At 40.0% G+C, this 17,528-nt stretch overlaps 1 protein-coding gene and 1 long non-coding RNA gene across 2 annotated transcripts; both read left to right on the top strand.

Annotated features, from left to right (window-relative positions):
* Positions 1–8,118: 8,118 nt before the first annotated feature.
* On the top strand, positions 8,119–8,945 carry LOC142232009 (uncharacterized). Its single transcript, XR_012720989.1, has 3 exons — positions 8,119–8,232; positions 8,330–8,402; positions 8,465–8,945. It is a non-coding gene; the product is annotated as an uncharacterized LOC142232009 (long non-coding RNA).
* Positions 8,946–11,381: 2,436 nt separating this feature from the next.
* Positions 11,382–12,307, top strand: LOC142229993 (uncharacterized). Its single transcript, XM_075300599.1, has 2 exons — positions 11,382–11,471; positions 11,550–12,307. Exon 2 carries the CDS (start codon positions 11,609–11,611, stop codon positions 12,206–12,208), a length of 600 nt encoding a protein of 199 aa, XP_075156714.1. The 5' UTR covers positions 11,382–11,471; positions 11,550–11,608; the 3' UTR covers positions 12,209–12,307.
* The last annotated feature ends 5,221 nt before the right edge of the window (positions 12,308–17,528 follow it).

Genomic DNA, 17,528 nt, shown 5'->3' with positions numbered 1-17,528 from the left:
TCATGGTAAAAGGAAACAGGACATAGTGACCAAGGTAAGGCGGGCGGCCGAAGGACATAAGGCGACCTTCAAGACGAAAATGGAATGTGACTGTGGTGTTTGTGTGTTTGTTTGTGAGTTAGGACTTTTATTTATTGTATACGGGCCTGGACTGGGATATTGGGATGGGACTCCCCCAGAGATGGCGACAAGGCTAGCCGGTGTCCATATAATAAAAAATATATATATATATATATATATATATATATATATTATATATATATATATATATATATATATATATATATATATATATATATATATATATAATATATATATATATATATATATATATATATATATATATATATATATATATATATATATATATATATATATATATATATATATATATATATATATATATATATATATATATATATATATATATATATAAAATATATGTCCATATAATAAAATATAAATATACATAGTCGCAAAAGGGTACACGTAACAAATCTCAATATAATCTGCCATTTTATTTAATATTGGAATTTAGGATAATAATAAAAGAAAAGCGAGGGCGGTTGCACCAACAAAGAAAACAATTAATTTGAGATTGCGACAACCAATGCAAAGTTGATCCAACATTCTACCATGCAGGTACAATTGCCAAATATTAGTTGTGCTGGCAGATATCATTGATAGTTGATGGAACCACCTGCTTTCGGTGGGCAAATAATTCGGTTGAGGCAACGAATTTGTTTTCTGGGTATATATATATATATATATATATATATATATATATATATATATATATATATATATATATATATATATATATATATATATATATATATATATATATAATATATATATATATATATATATATATATATATATATATATATATATATATATATATATATATATATATATATATATATATATATATATATATATATATATATATATATATATATATATATATATATATATATAAGTAACTTAAAACTCCACACGAGTTACAATATCTGCATATTTCTACCTGTGAATTCTACCAACCAACCATTTCCCACATTACTTTATTCCATCATTTCATGCAAATACAAGCCAAATCTGTTCCGAACCGACTTAAAGATGCATTTTTCAAAATGATTGCCAATGTAAATGGGGTATTTGCAGATCTTAATGAGGCACTTCCATATAATACGAATGTGGTCGCGACGATTCGTACGGAGAATGAGGACCCTGTGTACTTAAGGTTATACCCGTACCCACTCGGCGTTTCAGATTTCAAATGGAATCATCCGAAAATCTATATCTCCATATAATAACCCAGTATGGGTAGTGAAAAAAAGGGTCTGGATGAAAATGGACAAGAGAAAAAGCGACTAGTGATAGACTTCCGCAAGCTTAATGAGAAGACAATCGGCGATCGGTACCCAATTCCAGATATCGCAGAAACCTTATCAAATCTTGGTGGTAGTACATTTTTCACAACACTTGTTATTGTTGTTGTTGTTGTAACAGTTTATTGTGATCTCATCCATTTCATGTTATACGCTTGGTACATCAGCTTGTTGGCAGATCAAGGAACTCTGCGACTAAGATGGGGTGTGTCCAGAGTGATCTGGTGGTAAGTCGGGTTGGTTTGGCTGGGCAAGAGAAAAGATGACGCGTGTCGTGTGGGCCCTTGGTTGCAAATTGGACAAACGTCAGCTACGCTGCTATCAATCACCGATAAGTAGGAATTGAGGCGGCTGCACTTGCCTGATCTTAATTGGGCCAAAACTACCCTAGTCTGCCGTGGGAGGTCTCTTTCCTCCGGTGCTATGGGCGGTGGTCGGACTCCAAGAACAGGATTAACCTTGTAGCTTCTCACCGCTTCAGCTACAGTATCCTCATGAATCCTGTTCAAACCTGCCTGGTACGCTGCTTGATCTAGAGGCTCTCTTTTATAGCGCTGGATCTCGCGCTCTAGATTATGTATATCAACCCTTACGTTCCTGGGTGGTGGTTGTGTATCCATAAGATGGTGGTTTGGATGATTACTGCGATAACAACCCAGGAGATACTGCTTTGACAACATGTAGTTGTGTCTTCGCACAGGGATGATCTTTGTCTCCACATAAAGGTGATCCAGGGGTGTGCTGCGGAGACACCCAGTCGCAGTTCTAAGAGCAGCGTTCTGGCAGGTTTGTATGTTATTCCACTGCGTATCACTGGTCTGCGGTGTCCACACTGGCGCTGCATAGTTTACCACTGACCGGCCAATTGCCTTATAAGTAGTTAGCAAGGTTTCTTTGTCCGCACCCCAAGTACTGCCGGCTAGTGACTTGAGGACCTTGTTTCTACCACGGAGCTTATTACAAATTGCAGTGGCATGGGCAGATGACCTAAAAAGGCTGTCGAATGTGACCCCAAGAATCTTGGGGTAATTTGTGGTCGGAATTATTACTCCATCGACTCTGATATTCAACTGCCTGCGCACTTCTGCCGTCCATGTAGTAAATAGTGTGGCTGAGGATTTGGTGGGGGATATCCTCAAGTTTCTCGCAGTGAAATAACTGGTAAGATTAGCTATGTAGACGTTCAACCGATCGCAAATGTCATCAACATTGGGCCCAGATGCCAAGATTGTACAGTCATCCGCATATGATACAATCTCGACGCCGTCAGGAGGGGGTGGAATCGAGGACATGTAGAGGTTAAACAGTGCCGGAGATATCACCCCACCTTGGGGAACTCCCTGTTTAACTCTACGCGGTCTTGACTTTCTGTCCCTGAATTCCACGTACGACTGGCGTCCACACATATAATTCAGCACCCAACGCTTCGCTCCTGCCGGTAGGGACGTATTCTCGATGTCCTCAAATAATGTGGCATGGTTGACCGTATCGAATGCTTTCGATAGGTCAAGCGCCACGAGGACCGTCCTGTGACACGGCCTGGGCTGGTTAAGTCCCTTATTAATATGTGTCGAAATGGCATGTAAGGCTGTTGTCGTACTATGTACCTTACGGAATCCATGTTGATGGTGGGCAGCTGGAAAATTCTCCACAAGGCTGGGGAGGAGTAATGCCTCAAGTGTCTTGGCTACTGGCGACAGAAGGGATATCGGTCTGTACGATTCACCTTTGCTCGAATCTTTGCCCGGTTTCAGTAGTGGAATCACCCTTCCCATTTTCCAGACATCGGGTATAATGTGTGATTCCAAAGACAAATTGACGAGTCTGGTCAGGTACTCAACTCCCAGTATTCCCAGATGCTTCAGCATTAGCATTGAAATTCCGTCAGGGCCCAGCGCCTTAGATGGTTTCGCGCTGTTGATGACATTGGTAACTTCGACTGCAGTAAATTGTGGTGTGTCATCGGCTCGGAGACCACGTACACGACGGGTGGCTCTCCTTTTCGCTCTATCACTCTCGGGATGCTCGACAAACTGTCGGTTGAAGTATTTGGCGCACCTCTTCGGATCAGTCACAGTCACGTCGCCAAATGTGACTGAAATCCCATCATCCCTTGTGGAGGGGTTCGAGAGGGCTCTAACTGTTGACCACAATTTACCAGTTCCTGTTCCTAAGTTACATTGCTTCAGGTGCTCTAACCAAGTGTTCCGCTTGTGCTCGTCGACTATCTTACTAATCTCTAGATTTAGTTCTCTGATTCTAGGATCAGCAGGGTTAGCACGACGGCGTTCATCACGCTCGTCTGCGAGTCCCGCCGCTTCGGCTGGGAAGTTGGGCCTCACCTGGGCAATTCGACCAGCGGGTATGAAGCGAGCGGCTGCTGCGTTGATGATGTCCCGGAACTCCCTCTGGGCAACATGAACATGTGAGGGGGACGGGAGCTCACTGAAGCGGCGATCGGTGTATTCTCTGAAGCCTTCCCAGTTGGCTTTCTTTTGATTAATAAACGTCCGGCGTTCAGAGGTTATGAAATCGGAGGGTCGGTTGATGGTGAGAATTATGGGGAGGTGGTCCGAACCCAATGAAATGACGGGTTGCCAGGAGACGTCATTTATCAGACCAGGCGATGCTAACGATAAGTCTGGCGAACTGCTGCAGTCACCCATAATTCTCGTGGGGGCCTCTTCGTTCACCGTGCAAAATGTGGAGTCGTCTATCTGCTCTGCCAAAGCTATGCCCCTCTGGTCATTACCCAGGAGAGAATGCCAGAGTTCATGGTGGGCATTAAAATCTCCTAGAACCAATCGGTTATGCCCGCTCAACAACCACTCAATGTTTGGGCTATAACCAGGAGCACAGCTACCAACCGGCGGTATGTACACATTGTATAGCTCTATCTCGGCAGCCCCACACTTAACTGCTACCCCCATACATTCCATGTACGGGTCATTAGTGTCTAGCACAAGCGTGATAGGTCTATACTGCACGGAACGGTGTAATATGAAAGCCAGGCCACCACCTCCATTTCTTGTGCGATCCTTCCGTAGGACATTGTACCCATCACAATGTCGTAGGCTGCAGGTGGGATTCAGCTTTGTTTCCTGGATCGCCGCGACCCTTATCCTTTTCCGATTCATAAAGTCTACGATCTCACTAATCTTACCACGGAGCCCGTTGCAATTAAATTGCAAAAATGATGCACTCTCCGGAACTGGTACAACAATATTCGGTGTAAGATGCTGCGGCGGAGAATATTGTTGTGCGGGAGAAGTCGGTGGGGTCACATAATCAGATGACCCACTGCTGCTGTCATTGGCACAGCATCCTGCCACGAAGTCAGTTTGACTATACTCCCGCAGCGATGTTAGGCCGGAGCAATTCCGGAAGTGCACCCATTCCATGCACCGGTTACACCTCACCGAAACCGAGCGATGGTGAATTCGATTTCGGCAGACGGCACAGTACCATGGTCCGGGGTTTTCCTCTATCCCGGCTCGGACCAAAAGCAGGCGGAGAAGGCTCCCCGGGATGCACCTTCTCCAACACGAAAAAATGGACGAGACAACACGTACACTGAGGTGGCAGCCGCTGGCCGATGGCTGGTATCCATCGGGTCAATCCGGTGCGTAGAACCCGCCGCCGTGGGATTGACTTGTTATTAAGTCAGGTTTCCATCAAATTCTGTTGTCAGAATCAGATAGGGAAAAACTGCGTTTTCGGTGAAAAATGGTAAATATGAATTTTGCAGACTTGCCTTCAGGCTAAAGAATGCCCCAAGTATCTTCCAAAGGGCGATAGATGACGTGTTAAGAGAACACATCGGGAGGAGGTGCTTCGTCTACGTAGACGATGTAATCATATTTTCGAAAGGCGAGTAGGAACACCTGAGAGATGTGGAAGTAGTGTTAAGAAGTTTGTTTGACGCCAATATGAGAGTCTCGGCAGAAAAATCGAAATTTTTTCAAACAGATGTCGAGTTTTAGGCTTCATAGTGTCACAAAAGGGAATTAAAACGTGTGCAGAAAATGTCGATACAATTACAAATTTCCCTGAACCTGTCTCTCTAAGAGGCCTAAGGTCATTTTTGGGTTGGCAGGATACCATCGCTGCTTCATTCGGGACTTCGCCAAGATTGCGAAACCGCTTTCGAACGTTCTTAGGGGAGAATACGGCCTAGTAACTGCGACACAGTCGAAAAAATCAAACTTTATTTGACCATTGAGCAGAAAAGGGCCTTTAATGAAATAAAAGAGATAATGGCGTCTGACGACGTCACGTTGTCATACCCAAATTTTCAGAAGCCATTCGATTTGACAACGGACGCTTCCTCTCATGCCATAGGGGGCGTCCTTTCACAGGAGGGTAAACCTATCACGATGATATCTCGTACATTGTCCAGGACCAAAGAACATTACGCTACTAACGAACGTGAGTTACTAGCCATTGTCTGGGCGTTGAAGACACTCAGGAACTATCTTTACGGTGTATCAAAAATAAACGTTTTTACGGACCATCAACCGCTTACATTTGCAGTTTCGGATAGAAATCCAAACTCCAAAATCAAGCGATGGAAGGCTTTTATAGACGAATGTAATGCAAAGCTGATTTGTAAGCCAGGAAAGGAAAACGTGGTGGCCGACGCGCTTTCCAGGCAGCACATGAATATGAGCACAGAAACGGTGCATTGTTTCCGTAACCAAATACTTATCGAAGATGACGTAGAACCTCAGAGGAAAACGTTTATAATTTTTGGCAAAAAACGAGACATTTGATTACGTTCAGAACCGAAGACGATTTGATTAGACATCTGCAGGAGGCTGTGAAAGTAGACGTTGTGAATGCCCTTCGATGTGACCTGCACACGTTGGCACGATTCCAGCATAGATTGGTAGAACTTTTTCCAACGGTGAAATTCAGGCACACAGATAAGCTAGTCATCGACATTACGGACCCAAATGAGCAACAAGAAATAATTGCCACCGAACATAATCGAGCACACCGTGTGGCACAAGAAAACGTGAAGCAGAACTACAAGATTATTTCTTCCCGAAAATTGAAAAGAAAACTAAACAACTTGTAGCAAACTGCCGCGTGTGCTGTGAAGCAAATCATTGCTCAAACACCCATACCGTCATATTGTGGAGAAATCCTCCACGTTGACATTTTTTCTACGGGGTCGAAGTATTTCTTGACTTGCAACACGGAAACTATTTATTGTGATAACGAGAAATCTCTTAACTCGCACTCTGTCAAGACTACGCTTAAAAATACTTTCAATATCGACATCACGAACGCCCTACCACTACACAGTACGTCTAACGGACAGGTAGAGCGATTCCACAGTATACTGCTGGAAATATCGCGCTGCCTCAAAATTGACAAAGGTTTAGATGATATCGAGGAGACGATCCAATTGGCCACAATTGAATATAATAGATCTATTCATACGGCGACTGGAATGAAACCTATTGACATCTTTCATTCCACAGGTGATAACACGGAAATTTCTTCACGTCTAAAAACTGCTCAGAATAAGGAATTAATTACGCACAATAAGGAAGGTAAGATAGAGAGTTTGCCGTAGGAGAAAAAGTTCTTGTAAAAAATAACAAAAGGTTAGGAAATAAACTTACACCTCTTTATACCGAGGAAGAGGTTGGAAAAGATCTAGGTACAACCGTTCTCATAAGAGGGAGGAGGGTCCATAAAGACAACTTGCGCTGAAATCTCTTGTATCATAACGAAGACATAACATAATACCTATATCATGAATTGAACAAGGTTCCACTTTTACTTTCAGAATTGTTTTAATATCAGTTATAGCCGTCTGGGTGTCAACAACAACTGGACGGTTAATAGACTATTCAAATGCGAAATACATTCCTGTATCAGGCGGCGACTTGGTAATTTGGGAAAATTTTGGATATATCAAGCGTGTTACTAATCTAACCCTATACGGGCAGCTTAGAGACGAGACAGCCGACGCTATGAACCACTTTCCCCTGTCACATATGAAGAAACTACTACAGGCAGACATAGCTCAGATAAGTAGATTAATAAACACAGTAAATACTCATCATAGGCAAGCGAGAAGCCTGAATGCGATAGGGACGGTCCTAAAATACATCGCTGGGACCCCGGATCATGACGACTTTGACAGATTAAGAAATACAGCGGAAAACCTAATTGACTCCCAAGACAGACAGTTTACTATCAACACTGAGTTGCAAAAGGAAATTAATAGTCTCACTGATACAGTAGATAAAATTTTGAGAACGCAAAAACAAAAATAAAAGAATTCTGGAAATCTTTATGACCTTCTTTTAGCTAGAAACAGGGCAATAATAACAGAACTAGATGGTATAATTACCTCAATTACTTTCGCAAAAATCGGAGTTCTGAACCCTATCCTTTTAGACAACAATGAAATAAATTCTATCATAAAAAAAGAACACTCCACAAACCTCTCTGTATCTGATGTTATGACCATAGCTAAAATTAAAATTTTGCAATGTAGTAATGTAATATATTTCCTAATTCGTTATCCTATTCCTAAGTTCAGATGTAAGAAAATTATCATTTTACCAGTAGCTCAGGGCCATCAAATGCTTCACCTCGAACAGTCCACCCTAGCAGTATGCCACAACCATACGTTAGCAGTAAGGAACTGCAGCCACTCAATGCCAACGTTTTGTTTATCATCCTCAACAACATCATGCGCTGTACAACTAATGACTCGTAACACTGCAAATTGCAGCACAACATTTAGTAACCTAACACCGGTCGCAGTGGTAGGTGACGGATTAATAGCAATAGTTTAATAGTTTATTTATAATAATAGGTAAGTGAAAACAAAAAATGAAATAAAATTTTAAGGAAGTCACTAAATGTATATCTCTTTGCCGAAAACTACAATTATGGATTCTACGTTCTTGAAGACATTAAAAAGCTGACCGATGAAAAAATGTTGGACAATTAACTGGAACTGTTTCAAATAGTTTATAATAATTGGTAAGTCAATATGAAAAATCAAATCAACATGTTAAAGTCACTAAATTTAAATATTTTTGCAGAAAACTAAAATCTTTGGATGCTACATTCTTGCAAACATTATGAAGCTGGCCGATGAAAAATGAATGGTTTAACAGAAAAAGTTTCCAGAAAGATTTCAAAGTGCAACCAATTAAAATTGTTAAAAACTTGATATTATTCCATATCATTAACTTCTGGATGAAAATGTGCATCACATCGTCAGTTTAATTTAGATCCTATTATCAGCTTAAAATAGATATTATGTGAATTCATATTGCCCGCATATTAATTAATTTCAATGCAGTTTTATGACACAAACAGGAAAGAAATCGAATTATCTATGCAAAAGTGTTTACAAATAACGTTTAAGATATTTAAAGTTTTGTTGTTTTGTTCTTATTTGTTGATATGTTTAATAAGGTATTTATTTTTCAATTAGTATTGTAGTGTATTGCGTAGTGTAGTGTATTATTATATATTTTATTTTGACGAAAATGAAAAAATTATACAAAATTCAGAGAATTTTGGCTTTGACTTTCAATTAGAAGTGGCGATATCATTTATACAAATTTTGGTTGAAAAGTATTTGCAACAATGTTAATTTTTAATTTGACTCGCATCGAAAATTGTTTGAGAAATTGTTGAGTAGCGATGCATTTCAATTTGAGGATAACACTTGAGAAATTATTGCTATTGTATCGAATTTTACTGTTGAGGGTAATGTCTGTTTTTTGTTGAGAACGCGATTTTCTCAACAATTTCTCAACTTGAATATTAGCCTAATCCTTTGAAAAAATTTTTGAAAAATTGTTGAAATTTAGCATTTTTCAAACGTTTGTGTTTATTGCGGTTCTGGAAAAAGAACTATATCTATGGCTCCTTTCATCAGGATAACTTTTAAGGCGGCACAAGTGGCCTTACAATGGTGAAGATTTACCTGGAGGAGCTGTCAGCCGCTTCAATTGATTCATCAAGGGCTTCCTCTTCACAGATCTCGTTGGCTCTCGCTTTGGAGTTATTCGATAAAAAAAGACATACCGGCTAAACCTAGAGCACATGCATGGATACCTGCAAACCCCCCTGTCGATACTAAACAGACTAAAGGATTGTAACCCAGATCTTCCAACCGCCGATTGGAAGGTTGGTCGTTTGGATGAGGTGGGTGGACCAAGACGACATGCCGTGTTTATATTGAACATTGAGTCGCTGCCACATCTAGCCCAGACCGAAGGACGTGTAAGGGCTTTCATGATATCCATATGAAGGTATACAAAAACGATCAGCCAAGGTATTCCGAAACGACAAGACTCCGGTAGAGTCAGAAGTGAAAAGATCTTGCGAAGCCGAAGGAGACATAAGAACTGCAGACATTGACGAACATCGTATGCGGGAAATTCGTGCAGGCTCAAACATCACCAAAGCTGAACCACGGATTGTTGCGAGAGCCAACGAGATCTGTGAAGAGGAAGCCCTTGATGAATCAATTGAAGCGACTGACAGCTCCTCCAGGTAAATCTTCACCATTGTAAGGCCACTTGTGCCGCCTTAAAAGTTATCCTGATGAAAGGAGCCATAGATATAGTTCTTTTTCCAGAACCGCAATAAACACAAACGTTTGAAAAATGCTAAATTTCAACAATTTTTCAAAAATTTTTTCAAAGGATTAGGCTAATATTCAAGTTGAGAAATTGTTGAGAAAATCGCGTTCTCAACAAAAAACAGACATTACCCTCAACAGTAAAATTCGATACAATAGCAATAATTTCTCAAGTGTTATCCTCAAATTGAAATGCATCGCTACTCAACAATTTCTCAAACAATTTTCGATGCGAGTCAAATTAAAAATTAACATTGTTGCAAATACTTTTCAACCAAAATTTGTATAAATGATATCGCCACTTCTAATTGAAAGTCAAAGCCAAAATTCTCTGAATTTTGTATAATTTTTTCATTTTCGTCAAAATAAAATATATAATAATGCACTACATTACGCAATACACTACAATACTAATTGAAAAATAAATACCTTATTAAACATATCAACAAATAAGAACAAAACAACAAAACTTTAAATATCTTAAACGTTATTTGTAAACACTTTTGCATTGATAATTCGATTTCTTTCATGTTTGTGTCATAAAACTGCATTGAAATTAATTAATATGCGGGCAATATGAATTCACATAATATCTATTTTAAGCTGATAATAGGATGTAAATTAAACTGACGATGTGATGCACATTTTCATCCAGAAGTTAATGATATGGAATAATATCAAGTTCTTAACAATTTTAATTGGTTGCACTTTGAAATCTTTCTGGAAACTTTTTCTGTTAAGCCATTCAGTTTTCATCGGCCAGCTTCATAATGTTTGCAAGAATGTAGCATCCAAAGATTTTAGTTTTCTGCAAAAATATTTAAATTTAGTGACTTTAACATGTTGATTTGATTTTTCATATTGACTTACCAATTATTATAAACTATTTGAAACAGATCCAGTTAATTGTCCAACATTTTTTCATCGGTCAGCTTTTTAATGTCTTCAAGAACGTAGAATCCATAATTTTAGTTTTCGGCAAAGAGATATACATTTAGTGACTTTCTTAAAATTTTATTTCATTTTTTATTTTCACTTACCTATAATTATAAACTATTTGCAGCAAATTCAGTCATTTTCCATGTTTTTTTTATTTCTTCCACTTGACCACGAACTTCGTTGCACAAAGATGTATTAAAAACCACATGGTTTTTGCGTTGCATTTTTAGGGTAGTGTTTTGTCAAAGTTTTCTCATATTATCTTCAACACCTTTTCAATGATTTCGTCACCATTTTGGCAAATTGAATGTAATTCGCAACCAATTTGAAGATGTATTGAAGATGAGCTGTTTCAAGTCAAGTTGAATTTATATTGAAAATTACATTTACCCTCAAACTGAAAAGTTGTTGCATTTGAAAAACGCTCATCCTGTGTTTATTGGGACCATACATATATAAGAATAAGATCTGTGAATTAAGCACTCTGGATTTGAAACTTTTGCATAATACCGGTAAAGATAAAAATCGAATATGTATAATTGCTTAGAATTAACTAAACTTGTTTCTGCTTCTTTCATTGAGCAATGCAGACACTGTCGTAGCCAGTCTAGAGATATCAAAATGCAAATACTGGATATCTTCGGTCTACATGGGACATGATAGGGAGATGCCTCCTTGTGCCGTTAAGACCTTAGTTGAGGAGTCACTGAAAACAAAGACAAAAGTCATTATGGGATGCGATGCAAATGCACATCATAGTATTTGGAGAAGTAGTGATACTAACGCAAGGGGAGAGTCGCTAATAGAGTTTATTTTGCGTAGTAACCTGGTAGTTTGCAATAAGGGCGATGCACCAACCTTCGTCACCAAATACAGGCAAGAGGTTTTGGACGTCACATTGGCCTCTCCGGAACTGAATGACAAGATATCTGAGTGGCAAGTTTTGAGGGAACATAGCTTCTCAGATCATCGCTACATCAGTTTCAGTTTGTCTGGTCGTACTTCAAAGACCATATTTCCGCCAAATGTTAGGAAAGCTGATTGGAATAGCTATAGGGAATCGTTCAATATGATGATACCGAAAATACCAGAGACAAATATGAGCACTGTGCAAGATATCGAACACGCAGTGGAGCGGATTACTAAGGCCTTCAACATTTCACTGAAAGCTGAATGCCCTAGAGCTAGGGTTTCCACATGGATAATTTTCAAAAGAGAACTTTCGCTTTTAAAAAAGAGAACATTTTAACTAAAAAAGAGTTTACAATAAAAAATTCTTTATTAAATAATTAATAATTTTATTGATGTTAAAATTAAAATAATAATAGTTTCTAATGATAGAAACAACGAAATAAATATATAATCAAACAATAAAAAACAAAAAGAATCACATTTTCTTACAAAATAAACAGAATAAATTCAAATATACGCTGTCAAAAATAATACACACATGTTCCTATAAAATCGCCCACAATTGACGACGACAACGTATTGGCGTATTTACGTCGTACGTTCAATTACATCTATTTCTAATTTTTACGTGGTACGTTGAAACGTCGCAATTGTGTTCCGGCCTTTAATTTGTCAACAGATTTAACCCAGTAAACAATTAGTGGCGAACAATTGTGGCGAATTCCTACTAAATAAATAAAATTCCATCAATGTAGGATTTTTTTTTTGAAATAGAGTACATAAAGAGCACTGTTGGACATAAAAATACGGCACCAAAAAAGAGAGTGAACAAAAAGATACGAACACAAAAAGAGAACATGTTCTCTTTAAAAGAGATGTAATGGACAGCCTACCTAGAGGGAACCCAAGGGGGATAAACGACCACCATGGTGGTCTACGGAGTTTAGTAATATGAGGAAATCCTGCAGGAAGCTCTTTAACAAAGCAAAATCCTCCAGAGCTCCTGAGTATTGGGACGCTTACAAGAAGAATCTGAGAGGGTACAAGCGAGAACTGAGAAAGGCTCAGCATAACTCTTGGAATGTTTACTGCAGCGTCTCCTCACTGGACAACGTCTGGAGGTACTATTGGACACACATTTTCTTGGAAATCAGACGGTTGAACCATGCTCTGGCGGTGCTACGGTGGCTCATCGGTCGTTTCCTATCGAGGAAATTGTATCGTAATCTAGACTAAAATGGGCGCTAAATAGCTTTGGGTCATTCAAATCCCCCGGACCTGATGAAATTACTCCGGCGGAGTTACAAGCAGTGACTGACAGAATTATCCCTTGGTTGACGGTGATATATAAAGGATGTATAAACTTAGCATATATTCCAGAAAAGTGGAGGGAAAGTCGTTTTCATACCTAAAGCAGGGAAAGCCTCTCACTCGAGTGCCAAGGATTTCCGACCAATCAGCTTATCCTCATTCCTACTTAAGACCCTGGAGAGGATGATAGACATGTATCTTAGAACTACCGTGGATTCAGGTTTGCTCTCGAAACGACAGCATGCATACTCGAAGGGCAGGTCTACTGAGGCCGCTTTGCATGAACTAGTCAGCTTTATCGAAAGCTCACTATCTGTAATTGAATACACAATCGTGGCGTTTCTAGATATCGAGGGTGCATTCAAAAACGTCCATCCGAGCTCGATATTAAATGGATTGGCAACTCTGAATGTTGATCCAGGTATACTAAAGCGGACCTTACACGGTCGGATAAATACTACGACAGAGGTTCGCCTATTTGTTGTGTGTTCGTTCAAGTTTTACCCTTACATAGCACGAACAAATATGATGACAACATGAAAAAATAAGGAGAAACATAAACAATGAAGATGTAAGAAAATTTATGGTTGAAGCCATTTTTACTAAAAACTGGAAGAAAACAATAAAATCCTGGTATTTGTGGCAAACAATAATTCCTGAAGTAATCCATATTTAATAAATTACAAATTACTTTATGAATTTCAAAATACTTCTCGCCTAGTTTTCCATGAATAGAAGTGGAATTTTTCTACGTTTTTGCCACAATTCTGGTTTAGATTTATATATTTCTTAAATTCCCATGCAGAATTTGCTATCCATCATTAATTTCATTGCAGAAATGCTTGTTTTTGAAAATAAATTTGTTTATGATGTTTGGCGAACATCACCTTACACGTAAAGATTTGTGCCTCCCAACCAGAAAAAAATCAAAGTAGTTTTGATTTTATGCCAACACGTCTCCGCAACACGCGAACATGACCTTAAACTAACGGATTTGTAGCCGCAACGTGTTGTGTCGCAAGGTTTATCCGCAAGGGAGCCACCGTGGTCCAACGGTTAGCATGCCCGCCTGGCATACACAGGGTCGTGGGTTCGATTCCTGCTTCGACCGAACACCAATAAGTTTTTCAGCGGTGGATTATCCCACCTCAGTAATGCTGGTGACATTTCTGAGGGTTTCAAAGCTTCCCTAAGTGGTTTCACTGGAATGTGGAACGCCGTTCGGACTCGACTATAAAAAGGAGGTTCCTTGTCATTGAGCTTAACATGGAATCGGGCAGCACTCAGTGATAAGAGAGAAGTTCACCACTGTGGTATCACAATGGACTGAATAGTCTAAGTGATCTTGATACATCGGGCTGCCACATAACCTAGGTTAGGTTAGGTAGCCCGATTAAATTTCAAGCTCACTTAGCACACAAGCTCCATTGTGATACCACATTTAACTAAAAGTACCTATTACATATGGGCACTTCTAGTCTTAACCACTGAACCCTCTCTATTATTTACTTTTGTGGAGCCAAACAGATTGCTCCAAAAACATTAACAAACTGCTTAAGTTAACGTTTTCCAGGTCAGCCAGTAATCTAAAGCTATATGCTCCTAAAATTCGCTTACGCCTTACACAAAAAGCAGGACACTCACACAAGAGGTGTTTAATTGATTCCTTTTCCTCCACATCATGACAGCTTATACAATAGTCATTATACTTCGCACCTATAGTTTTTGCAAATTCGCCTATCAGGCAGCGACCCGTTATAGCAGATATCAGGAGTGCTATCTGACGCCTTAAGAACATTAGCATATCTAGTGTGCGGTTTAAGTTTAAAGGGGGCCATATTTGCATGGTGTCGTTACAACCCTTGCAATTTTCCCATCGAATATTGGACATCATAACAGCCTTCTCACGCAGTAAGAGCTTGCAGGTGGCCAGAGGCATACCAACAGATTCTAGTTCCCCTGGAATATGTAAGGTAGTTCCTAGCCTTGCTAACACATCTGCTTCGCACTTCCCCGGTATGTTCCTATAGCCAGGCACCCATATTAGGTGAATATTGTACTGCTCAGCCATCTCGTTGAGAGATTTGCGGCAGTCTATGGCCGTTTTCGAGTTAAGGAACACAGAGTCCAAGGATTTTATTGCAGGTTGACTGTCTGAGTATATATTAATGCCAATATTTGTTGGAACATTACTTCTCAGCCAATTCACCACCTCTCTTATTGCCAATATTTCAGCCTGAAATACACTACAGTGATTTTTTTCGCTATTCGAATTTCCAGATCTTTAGAATATACTCCGAACCCCACTTGTCCATTCAATTTGGAGCCATCTCCGGGGTGTACACAGAGCCCGGGGTCTGAGTACACCACGCCTCACTGTTGGGTATTAGAGTTTCAAACTTTTTGTCGAAAAGTGGTTTTGCCATGGTATAATCCACTACGTTAGGCACATCTGGCATTATTTTGAGGACCGAACTATGACCGTACATTTTTTCCGACCACAGCGATAGCTCGCGCAACCGCACAGCCGTTGTTGCAGCTGACTGTTTGGCCAAAATGTCTAAAGGCAATAGATGTAGCATGACATTAAGGGAGTCTGTTCCTGTCTTACTAAATGCGCCTGAGATACATAAGCTCGCCATACGCTGAACTTTATCTAAACAAGTCGGTTTCTGAAGTGCCGGCCACCAGACTACAACACCATATAGCATTATAGGTCTAACTACTGCCGTGTATAGCCAATGCACAATTTTTGGTCTTAGTCCCCACTTTTCCCTATTGCCTTTTTGCACGAGTACAAAGCTACCGTGGCTTTTCTCGCCCTCTCTTCAATATTAAGCCTAAAATTCAGCTTCCTGTCCAAAATAACGCCAAGGTATTTTGCACACTCACCAAAGGGAATTTCAGTACCCCCTAAGGAAATGGGCCTAACCGTGTGAGTTTTGCGATCTTTGCAGTACATGACTAGTTCTGTCTTTGCTGGATTTACACCAAGACCATTATCTTTCGCCCATTTCTCAGTCATCCGGAGAGCTCTCTGTATAATATCTCTGATTGTGGATGGGACTGACTGCTAGCGCCACATCACCTGCGTATGCCACCACTTTTATCCTTTCTTTTTCTAGGGAAACCAGAAGGTTGTTTATAGCAACATTCCAAAGAAGAGGTGATAGAACTCGTCCTTGGGGAGTGCCTCTGTTCACATACCTTTGTATGTTTGCTTGCCCTAGTGTGGCTGAAATACGTCTCTTTATTAGAAGTTCGTCTAACAGCCTAATGGCCAGTTTATTATCCTCCGATTAATTTTAACCGGTGGATAGACCTCCGGTTAGTAAATTTTTTGTATGGGATCAGCTGTTTTATCGACACGATAAATAATAAGAAGACATTGAGAAACTGGCCCTAAGTATACCTGGATCAACATTCAGAGTTGTCAGTCCATTTAATATCGAGCTCGGATGGACATTATTGAACGCCCCTTCGATGTCTAGAAACGCCACGATTGTGTATTCTTTGACAGATAGTGAGCTTTCAATAAAGCTGACCAGTTCATGCAATGCGGTGTCAGTAGACCTGCCCTTCGAGTATGCATGCTGTCGATTCGAGAGCAAACTTGAATCCACGCTAGTTCTAAGATACATGTCTATCATCCTCTCCAGGATCTTAAGTAGGAATGAGGATAAGCTGATTGGTCGGAAATCCTTCGCACTCGAGTGAGAGGCTTTTCCTGCTTTAGGTATGAAGACGACTTTTGTTTCCCTCCACTTTTCTGGAATATATGCTAAGTTTACACATCGTTTATATATCACCGTCAACCATGGGATAATTCTTTCAGCCACTGCTTGTAATTCCGCCGGAGTAATTCCATCAGGTCCGGGGGATTTGAATGGTCCAAAGCTATTTAAAGCCCATTTTATTCTAGATTCCGACACAATTTCCTCGATAGGAAATGACCGCTGAGCCTCTGTTACACCGACAGAACATGGTTGAGCCGTCTGATTTCCAGGGAAGTGTGTGTCCAAAAGTACCTCCAACGTCTCCTCACTGGACGTTGTCCAATTTCCCTCCGATGTTTTAATGAAACCTGGAGCGGTGTTAGTGGATGCTAGTACCTTCCGTAGTCTGGAAGCCTCTGACGTATTCTCAATACTGCTACAGTAATCATCCCAAGAGTTTTGTTGAGACCTTCTCAGTTCTCGTTTATATGCTCTCAGATTCATCATCCTCCGGAGCTCTTGTGGAATTTGCTTTGTTAAAGAGCTTCCTGCAGGATTTCCTCATATTACTTAACTCCGTAGTCCACCATGGCGGCCCCTTGGCTTTCCTCTAGGGCAAGCAGCTTTCAG

This window comes from Haematobia irritans, chromosome 3 (genome assembly GCF_050003625.1).
Source record: "Haematobia irritans isolate KBUSLIRL chromosome 3, ASM5000362v1, whole genome shotgun sequence".
In the NCBI taxonomy this organism is placed as follows: Eukaryota; Metazoa; Arthropoda; class Insecta; order Diptera; family Muscidae; genus Haematobia; species Haematobia irritans.
The sequence above is the reverse complement of the archived record's forward strand: the minus strand, read 5'-3'. Positions and strand labels throughout refer to the sequence as shown.

What these genes read in the sequence shown, in the direction of transcription:
- LOC142229993 (XM_075300599.1), top strand. Translation starts at nt 11,609, where the DNA reads ATGGGACATGATAGGGAGATGCCTCCTTGTGCCGTTAAGACCTTAGTT.